The following is a 9,805-nucleotide window of genomic DNA, read 5'->3' as shown; positions in this document are numbered from 1 at the left end:
GATGTGCTAACTGACTGAGATACATGGGGACTCGGTTCCCACCCGAGCATGCACCTTGATCAGCAGCGTAACTGACTCGATAGGTGCGGTCCTATAGGCTGTATCCGTGCAGTGCTATATATAAAAAGGGGAAGAGTTTGGCGCCTGGCTTGACAAGTTCATGCAAGGTTTAGCGTTCACCCTACATCCCTAACCTAACCGATCATAAGCGCGCTACTACAGTGCAAAGACCGCCACCACCACATCATCCACGGTCACCATGCCTGCAACCTGCTTCACCATGTCGGCTACTTTGTCTCCGTCACTGCATCAACGGTCTTCACCAACATGTACACCTACATCAACGCTCTGCTTCAACTCGCCGTCAAGCCCTAATGGCCTCATCGGGATCAGGTCAATCCTCACACTTCCGCTAATGACTTTGGTGTTCATAATTAGGGCTAATAATCATGTTTAGGAGTTAACAATGGACACCCCAAGGAATGAAACAAGTCAATAGGTTTGGCCTTAGAGAGCAATGCCTCATTTTACCACATGTATCGACCGCTTCTATAAGATCACCTTGCCTTGCATATCCTTCGATCATCGCGTTGTAAGAAATTGCATCAGCTTCTGCCAAGGCATCAAACACCACCTCTCGCTTCAGTTAGATGATCACACCTAGCATACGTGTCGATGATAGCATTCTTGACATACTTGTCACTCTCTAGATTAGTGTTTATGGCAAAGGCAGTATCTGTCTTCCTTGCCATATCGCATCCAATGAGGCACACGAGTTCAAGATACTTGTACAAGCAAAAACATCCATCTGCCAGCCATCCAGCCAGCCCGTCTCATCTGGCAGAAACATGGCTATGGCTTCAGCATCACATGCGTTCTGCATATTTTTTCTCGAATATGTAGAGGAACTCGTGTCATTATATTAAGAAAAATATATCATCCGATTACAACGCCACATCTACAGCCGGTCTTTTTTTTTTTCATGAACGCGCCAGACTTGTGTTTACGACCACGGCCCAAACACTCACGCCAACAAAGAACGCAACCCTGCTGCACCCCATACACCAAAGCTGAGCCTCCACGTTGATCTCCCGCAACAAACTCCTCACATTAGGCCGAGTGCCATCGAAGATACATCGGTTACAAAGCTTCCAAATAGATCAGACCATAAGGATCACCACAGAGTTTAGACCCTTTCGGACTTCCTCAGGAGCTCTGCGCTGAGCACGCTGCTACCAAAACTGGAAGACGCTCTCGAATGCGTTCTGCATATAACCAGAGATTATAGTTGTCCAATCTATCAAACAGCTTCCGAGCCCCTTAAGAAGCATAACCATGTATTTGCCTGCCCCTTAAGAAGCATACTTTTCTCCTGCAGTTCGATTCGCATAACCATGTATTTGCCTGTCCCTTAAGAAGGCAAAGTGCGGAACATACTGACAGCACTTGCTAGCCTAAACAGCCAGGACAAGATTCACGGCAGTTCCATGCACCTGCTCGCCTAAAGGAACAGCCCTCGACTGTGCGCAGGCTCGCTAGGAACTCGCTAGGAACCTCGTGAGAGGCCTTCTGGAACGCTGCAAAGAGAGCAGCAGGCCAACAGCTTCATCTTTGCCGCCGTGTTGCGCGTACATGGAGATGGCCGACGACCAGGGGACGAGGTTGCGGTGAGGCATTCGACCGAACAGGCGGCGGGCATCATGGAGGAGTCCGATTTCAGAGTAATCCGAGGAGCAGGTTGGTGAGAAATAGGGCAACGAGACCGTCGGAAACGACGGCGCGGGCGGCCGGGAGGAGGTCGCCGGCGAGGCAGGAGGGCAGGATTTGGGCGAGGGTACGTTTGGAGCGCGCGGCCGAGGCGGACGCGCGAGACAGAGGCGGCACGCCTACCAGCGCGGCAACATTGGCGCGCCAAGACTCAGAGGCGGGAGAGTAACGCGGGTACTTTTAGGTGACGTTTGGAAATCGGATGTGGGATGAATTTATTTTTATGTTTGGATAGGGGGTTTGGGAAAAACAACAACTCTTGATTGGGATACGAGGTTCTCTTTTCCTACCGTTTCAAACCTATGGGAGAAGTGGGATAGGATAGGATAGAGTAAAAATACGTGAAATTATATTTTTGCCTTTGAAAGTTATGTTCTTACTGATTCTTCTCTATCAAAAACAAGGTACTGTAGTCACTTAAAATTTTATTTTCTATCCCTATCTCAATACATACCAAATATAGAAATAGGTGTAAAAACTTTATCCCTATTCTTTACCCAACTCTTCTTATCCCACCTCATTTTCCTTTTCCTAACCCAATCTCTATCCAAATGCCACCTTAATTTTATGGATAGGCCAATAGATATTCATACATCCTCTTAGTTCGACTTAATTAAATAATTAGATAATTTTCCATCCAAACCTTCTCCACTAACTTCTTTTACTTATTAAAGTTTAAAAGATTGAAGTTACTTGTGTATGTTGAACTAGGTTAGTTTCTATTAGGCTCAATTTTTATGGAAGGACTATCCTGGTATCCCCCAACGTTGTATCAATCTGTTTCCTACGATACTTCCACTGGAAGTAGACGATTACATTCACAAGAGAAGCTACTACGTCATACAAATACACCCAGAAGAGGGACTATCTTCAACACGTCTGAAATGTAGCGGCATAAAAGAGAAGGCTGAACACTTTATTTTGCTCAACACATATCTGAACCTCTTTTTCTGTATGTTACTAGTACATTGGAAGCAATCATCCTGCACCCCTTAAAACACAGCACATACTTGGTATATATAAGCAAAAACACCACAATATTCCAGCCCATATGGCAGCAATCTCTAAATTTTTCCTGCAGTGATCTTACTACACTGCACTTCTATTTTTACAGTAGCACATACAACCGAAGGCTACATGGCCAGTCCTCAAAAATACATTGAAAGAGAGGACTGCATGATCTTTAGTTCAAACTGGTAATCCGCTACTAAACTCGCTGAAGACATTGTGAAAATCGAAGGCGGATGATCTGAGCATGCGTCTGTTATGACTGCGGGACGATTGTGCCAACGTAGCCAATACCGATAATAAAAAAAGCGATTGACTGAAAGAAAAGGTATATGAAGAAATAGTCCCTCCCGTACGCAAGATCATAGCATCCGCAGGAGAAAAGGAAGGTTCCAACGCCGAGCTCCGTAACGTGTAGCCTGAATTTTGTCACTGAAAATTAGTTGCAGGGCTTAAGAAAACACCGGGAAGATGGTAGAATTCATTTTTGTTCCATACCTCTCCCATATCCTCATAAACTGTTTCATGAACTGTTTCTTCGTCGCTTTATTAGACGCTTTCATCTTCAGAGCGTTTCCGAGCTTCTCTGTCACCACCCATTCGTTCGCCCTGCCAGCCTCTAACAAGCCGATCAATGTGGCCTTGGTTCTGTGCAGTGACATGACGTTCTCAAAGGCGACCCAGAAGAAAAGCAAGTGGAAAGACCTGCAGAAATCAACGTCTTCGAGTTAAGTAAGCATGTGGTCTGATCACCAAGAACCATCTTTTATGACCATATTTCGTTGGCTTTGTGAGGTTTTCGAATAGATTTTCACCTGGGAGTTCCAACAGAATTGAGGAGGGTGATGCATGAAGGAATGTAGACACAGCCCCATTTCGGTATGCGGACCTCAGGGACAAAGATAGTTGCTGGGATAATTAGGCAGTAGAACGTAAAGGTTATAATATGTGCCACGATCTTGCGTATCAGGAAGAAGTTGTAGATGACATGGATCTTCTTCCAGATTGTCACTTTCTGCATTATGGTCAATAGTGAGTTAGCAACACTTTCTGCCCGCGTCAAACTTCTGAATTCAATCGATTGTACTGTGTTCAGAGGGTTCAAATGTTTAGATTTATGAATCATGTTTAGAGATACCTTGTTTGTCACAATCTCCATCAGCATCTTCCTGAACAGGTTCGCCGGCCCACACGACCACCTGTGCTGCTGGAACCGAAAAGCCTTGAAAGTGCTCGGCAGCTCACTTTTCACCTGAAAATTGCGCACACCATGGCTTAACTACACTTTCCTCTTGAGCAATCTGAATGTGCTATTGCCTCGGAAAGAGGAAATGGATGAAATGCAATGAGAGCAATGCAGAAAGATGCATTGGGTGCTAGCTGACACTGATGGATGCCATGAGTGGTATATCAACTGTACCTGAACATCACCCAGGTAGACAAACTTCCACCCCTTGAGGCTCGCCCGGATGGCCAGATCCATGTCCTCCACCGTGGTCCGGTCCTTCCACCCTCCGGCCTCGTTCACCGCAGAAATGCGCCACACGCCAGCGGTTCCTGGTTGCGAAAACGAATCAGATGCTATGAAGAAGATGCAAATGCAGAATGCCAAGTATAGAGAGGATTGGGTGTGAGCTTGGTTACCGTTGAAGCCGAAGAAGGCGCAGACGGATGAGCTGACTTCTTGCTCCACCTTGAAGTGGTAGTCCAGGGACATCTCCTGCATCCTGGTCATCAAGCACTCATCCGCGTTCACTGATCACCAACAAACAGCAGAAAAAACAGAGTCATCATCCATATCATGAATTCATGATGCATGGTGATCTACTAATCACTAGGGAAACATGTGACAAAGAAAAATGTCTAGGACTAAAACAAAGAGACCATCAGAAATCACAGCTTCAAAGACCACGTGTATAGGCTTTTTTCTGTGCGCTACAGTCCGGTTGACCGGACAGACACTAGTAATTTACTGCTGCAACGGACCAGCACTGCCGTGGACACATGTGCATGATACTCTGGTTTTTTTTTTCGCTCCTTTTTGTTCTGTCACTTCTAGGTTGGTCAGTGAGTAATTGAACTATCCGACCAAGCAATGTGGTCAGGCTGGAAAAGGAAACTAGCTAGTACTGCTTGCTCTTACCAAGTTACAGCGAAGGGCATCATAAAAAAAGGAAGTTACAGATGAAAGATCAGGCCACACTGAAACTGGATGCCATCAAAACAGAGGCTGAATAATGTCACTTCGAGCTGAATCTTGGTTCCATTCACCAAATTCAAGCCACACAAGAAGAGAGCGGTGTTCCGTTGAGAACGACTTCGCTACCGGCTCCCTCAGGCCTACAGCGTGAACTCGTTCGTGCCGTAGCTTAGTTTAGTCCAGAGATATTCTACAGTATTTTGCTCATAAATTCACCATGCTTGTCCGGATCTGGATGTGTTTCCATAATTGCTACTTGATGACCGTGTTCTTTATGCTGAATTGAGAGAGGCCCAAGGATAGGCATTGGGGTTGGGGCAGGGGCGCACCAGGGCGTGCCTGCACCACTGCACGAAAGCAGAGCAGAGACAGCGAGCGTTGGCCATGGACTCATGGTCAATCATGTGCGGCCACGTCTGCGTTCCGGGATAACCGACGCCCGGGCCCGCTCCTCATGTTCCGGCGGACTGCGCCACATGGACACAGAAAACTTGTCCGGCGACTGGGCCGGCCTACTGTCAGTGTCAGTGTAGCCGGGACACAGTTCATGTAGTTCTGGATCTGGATAGAGACTTGAGAGAGAGAGAGAGAGAGATGGGAGTTGTGTTGCGTGTTGTTCACCCGAGAGAGAGGCACGTGACACAGTTCGGTAAGAATCTGTCTTACTGTTAACCTCGTCAGTCCAGCAGGAGCGAATATGCTACACCTGCAGGGCGAAATAGTAAACGCCCACCCGGCAGACGACTGCAGCAAATGAAACCCGAAAACAACTGCAGCAGATCACCGACGATGCCCGGGCCGGTCCCCGGCCGACGGCGACGGCGACGGCGACAGCGCAGGGACCGAGATCCTGCCGATGACACGGCGACGTCCTCCGACACGCCCGCCCGCGCCGACGGTGACTGCATGCACCCGGCCGCACGCGCGTACACGGTACACTCCGCCGACGGCAGCGACGTCCTCACGTCATCGAGATCCGCCGGACCGTGCCGTGCCAGCCACAAGTGCAGGCACCGGTGACCAGCGACGAGATCACGTGCGCGGGGCGCGTGCCAACACGATGGGGGATCCTCCGCGCGGTCCCGGCGGAATCGCAACGGGATCGGGGATCCAGGTACCGCACGGCGGGGTCAAGATGGCTCGATCTGCTTGGCATGTTGCCGTCCGCTGGATCAGCTTCGAGCGGCACAAGATTAATCTAGAGGGTCCGTCGTAGCACGAGGAGGAGGTGTGCAAGACCGTCGGTGGCTTCCGAGTCCGATCTGGATCCTCCGTAGAATAATCCAACGACTGAAGGCTCTACTAGGCCATTTGACACGTGTGCCAAACGCCCCAAAGTCAAAGACACAAACCCCGAACCCCGGTTTCGTTTAGGACAATAATAATAGCTCACTTAGCTGGACTTAGACGCATCCCAAGCATGTTGCATGCACTGTTGTACTAACAATTCCAAGGCTAAACTAAGTTATCTTCTTCGAAGGAAACACGGTGAATAGTAAGTAAATCGCAGCGGGATTTACGGAAGCACTTACCGAACCTCCATCGCGCCTGGACGAGGGCGACCTCGGCGTTGCGCACCAGGTACGGGATGGTCCGCTTCAAGAAGTCCGGCTCCGGCTGGAAGTCGGCGTCGAAGATGGCCACGAACTCGCACTCGCGCACGTAGGCGTGCTTCATGCCCGCCTTGAGCGCGCCGGCCTTGTACCCCTTGCGGTCGTCCCGGATCTGGTACGTGATGTTGATCCCCTTCCTCGCCCACCGCTCGCACTCCTGTCGCACCATTTCCTGCACCCCAAACAGCCAAAAAATTAACATTCTTGCTGCGTCATTTGAATCGGACGCCAAAGGTACGTCCCCCAGCAATGGGCTGTGCCCAGGGATTAAAATTTTGCCGAAATTTCTGCAAAATTTTGTGAATTTCAGAAGTGAACGGAATATTTTATTCCGGAATTTTCTTTCACTGAGCGAAGGACGAAAAATAACCGAAATTTTAACAAAAATTTTACGAATTTCGATCTTTTCGTCGATAAAAAAAATTCTTAAACGAAATTGAAATCCCTGCTATGCCCCCGTCGGTGTTTCTATTGGATCCCGCCAAGTCGAAACGACCCGCAAGGTTTTTCTTTTACAATTCGGCATACGACTTTCCACGGTAAACTTACGGTACCTAAAATTAACGGGGGGAAAACAATGTGCCTAAGCTAAATTCCAGCCAAAAAATTGTGAGATAAGAACTCCTTTTTAAGGCCACTGCTCATGATCTTATGGAGTTGTTTGGCATAACTCTAGCTCCAAAATCCATGCATAATTTGGAGTTTGTAAAATAAGATAATGTGGTTTAAATAACTATTTTTAGTCTAAAATATTAACAATGTGACTCAACCAAATATCATCAATATATTTATAGCTTCAGCTTTAAAAATTTCTAAGAGCTCTAAATGACCAGATCAAAAAATTATTGGAGCCTGGCAAACAGGTCCTATATTTCCAGAACTGGACCGTTTCCTGTGACACTCTTGCAGAGTTTATGCGTTCCAAAGCGCACCTGCACACAGTGCGTAGAGAGCAAGGTGGCCTATCACCCTCCAATCTCCATTGCCAAGCCAGGAATGTAGCCCTAGCAATGGCTGCCAGGTCCGTACTTTTGGTGCGACGTGTAGCGTGAGTAAAGAACACGAGCGTGGTCGGGGGCAGCTCTGGCAGGATGCCCGCGCGTTACGGGCCCTTTTAATTGGGGACTGGGATGGCCGGACGGGGCAGTGAACTGTGGGGCAAAAAGTAAAGAGCCCGGCTCTACTCTCTACGGCTTCACCTTTTTTTTTACCGATATACCCCCTCCAAGCCCGTATCAATGGCCACCCACCGACAGGCGCGAGAGGTAGAAGAAGATGACGACGCGACGTGATTAGTGCTGCTAATTGAACTCTTGTGTTACCTTGATGACCTCGTCCGTGGAGTCGTCCAGCACCTGCACCACCAGCCGGTCCGACGGCCACGACAGCCCGCACACCGCCCCGATCGACAGCTGGTACACCTGCGGCGCGTCGCGAGACAAAGATTAATCAAAATCCCGATCAGATTGAACCACTCCATTGGAAACAAGCTTGAGATGCTGCTGGTGACCAACCGAGCTCGGCAATGGCCGGTAGCTCGCTCGCGCGAACGTGTGGTGCGGCGTACCTCGCGCTCGTTGAACATGGGGATCTGGACGAGCACGACGGGGAACGCGGCGGAGCCGAGCTCCGGGTCGTCCTCGGGGATGGGCTCGCAGCGGTAGCGGCGCTCGGGGCGGAGGCGGAGCAGACGCACCCCGGCGATGACCACGGCCATGTACATCCGCTCCAGGAACAGCAGCACGGACATGGTGAGGCACACCGCCACCGCCAGCCGCAGCAGCGGCACGATCACCGGCGCGCGCACCTGCGACCACGCCTCCGGCAGCCCCACCGTCGCGTCCATCGTCGCTCCGGCGCCCGGGTGGGAGTGAGGCCAGGCAATGCAGCGCGCGCGCGGCCGCCGGCAGGGTGGTGACTGGCTTGCGGACTGGATGCGTGTCTTGGGGGGCGAGCTGCGGGGTGGAGTGTGAGGAGTGAGGGGGGTTTATAGAGGGCGAGGGTAGGCATGTGCGGCGTCAGGGGAGTAGGGTTTTTCTAAGCACTGTGCTGCAAATCTCATAATTCTTTTTCTCTCATTTTGCTGTTTTTTAACCATACCTTAAAATTCTTTTGCTACCTATCATAATTTTTTTCCATTGGAAACTTTTCTAAGCACTGCACTACTGCAAATCTTGTAATTCTTTTCTCTCTCATTTTGCTGTTTTTTAACCATACCTTGTCATATTTGTTTCCATTGGAAACCTTTCTAAATACTGTACTGCAAATTTCATAATTCTTTCTTCTCTCATCTTGCTGTTTTTTAACCATACCGCAAAAATTCTTTTGCTACTTGTCATAAAGTTTTCCCATTGGAAACTTTTCTAACTCTGACAAGTAGGAATATTTAGAATTTTAGAGCTGTCTCCAGAAGTTTGTTGCGGTACCTACTACCGAGTGTGTTTTTTTTGCCGCCAAAATGTAGATCCATTGGAGGAGAAGGAATTAGGATGGCGGGAGCATCGCATATTCGTCGAAGTCTACGGACAGAGCTTACAAGATCACAATACTCCTTCCGGTCTGTTAGCCTGTCAAAATAGAAAACACCCCAGGTCGGAATCCAAGGGCAGGTTTAATCACAGACCCACAGTAAAAAGAAAGCACAAATTGCATTATTGCTGCAGAAGGCGACCGGTTGTCCTCGGGTGGACCCTGCGAGAGGTGTCGGTGGCGCCACGGGAGTGCGTTGCCTCGAGGGGTAGCTGGGAACAGCACCAGTTCATGGGGCGTCGGTTACGGTGGTTCTTGCCTCGTTGGTGATGACTGAATATTGATGAGGTGCTGATTGGTTGAGAGTTGAGACAGTTGCTTGCTTGCGGTTAGTCTAGTGAGTGCAGGGCATCTCTTTTTGCCTTGGGATTGGCTTTGGGCTAGCAAAAGGAACGCAAAGGCAAAGAGATTAGGCGAGTCAAGTTGCTATGTCGGCCATGTTTGCTCCCCTGATTTTCCTCCTCCTTAAACCTGCGAGTTTCGTGCTGACATTGAGCATACAAACTGCACGCTTGCTCCTATTTCCTCGCCATGCCATGCCATGCCAGTGGGCGAGAGAATCCTAAACTTTCGCAACGCAAGAGGCAGTTCGGGTTTCGCCAAACTTCGCCGGACGACCCAAACAAGTGCCGGTTTCTCTCTGATTACTTGGTTAGTGATTAGTGATCGACGTGATGTTCTTTTCAGC

The 9,805-nt window shown here is 49.2% G+C and overlaps 1 protein-coding gene across 1 annotated transcript; it reads right to left on the bottom strand.

The window, feature by feature from the left end:
* Window positions 1–2,759: 2,759 nt before the first annotated feature.
* Window positions 2,760–8,564, bottom strand: LOC133922490 (glucomannan 4-beta-mannosyltransferase 1-like). The gene is made up of 9 exons (XM_062367852.1): window positions 8,156–8,564; window positions 7,911–8,009; window positions 6,508–6,760; window positions 4,420–4,530; window positions 4,196–4,332; window positions 3,914–4,027; window positions 3,591–3,790; window positions 3,274–3,480; window positions 2,760–3,194 (listed from the first exon to the last, which is right to left on the bottom strand). The coding sequence occupies exons 1-9, from the start codon at window positions 8,432–8,434 to the stop codon at window positions 3,032–3,034; spliced, it is 1,563 nt and encodes a 520-aa protein (XP_062223836.1). The 5' UTR covers window positions 8,435–8,564; the 3' UTR covers window positions 2,760–3,031.
* Window positions 8,565–9,805: the final 1,241 nt, after the last annotated feature.

Source organism: Phragmites australis, chromosome 6, assembly GCF_958298935.1.
Source record: "Phragmites australis chromosome 6, lpPhrAust1.1, whole genome shotgun sequence".
Lineage (NCBI taxonomy): Eukaryota > Viridiplantae > Streptophyta > Magnoliopsida > Poales > Poaceae > Phragmites > Phragmites australis.
This window is presented reverse-complemented; position numbering and strand designations above follow the sequence as displayed.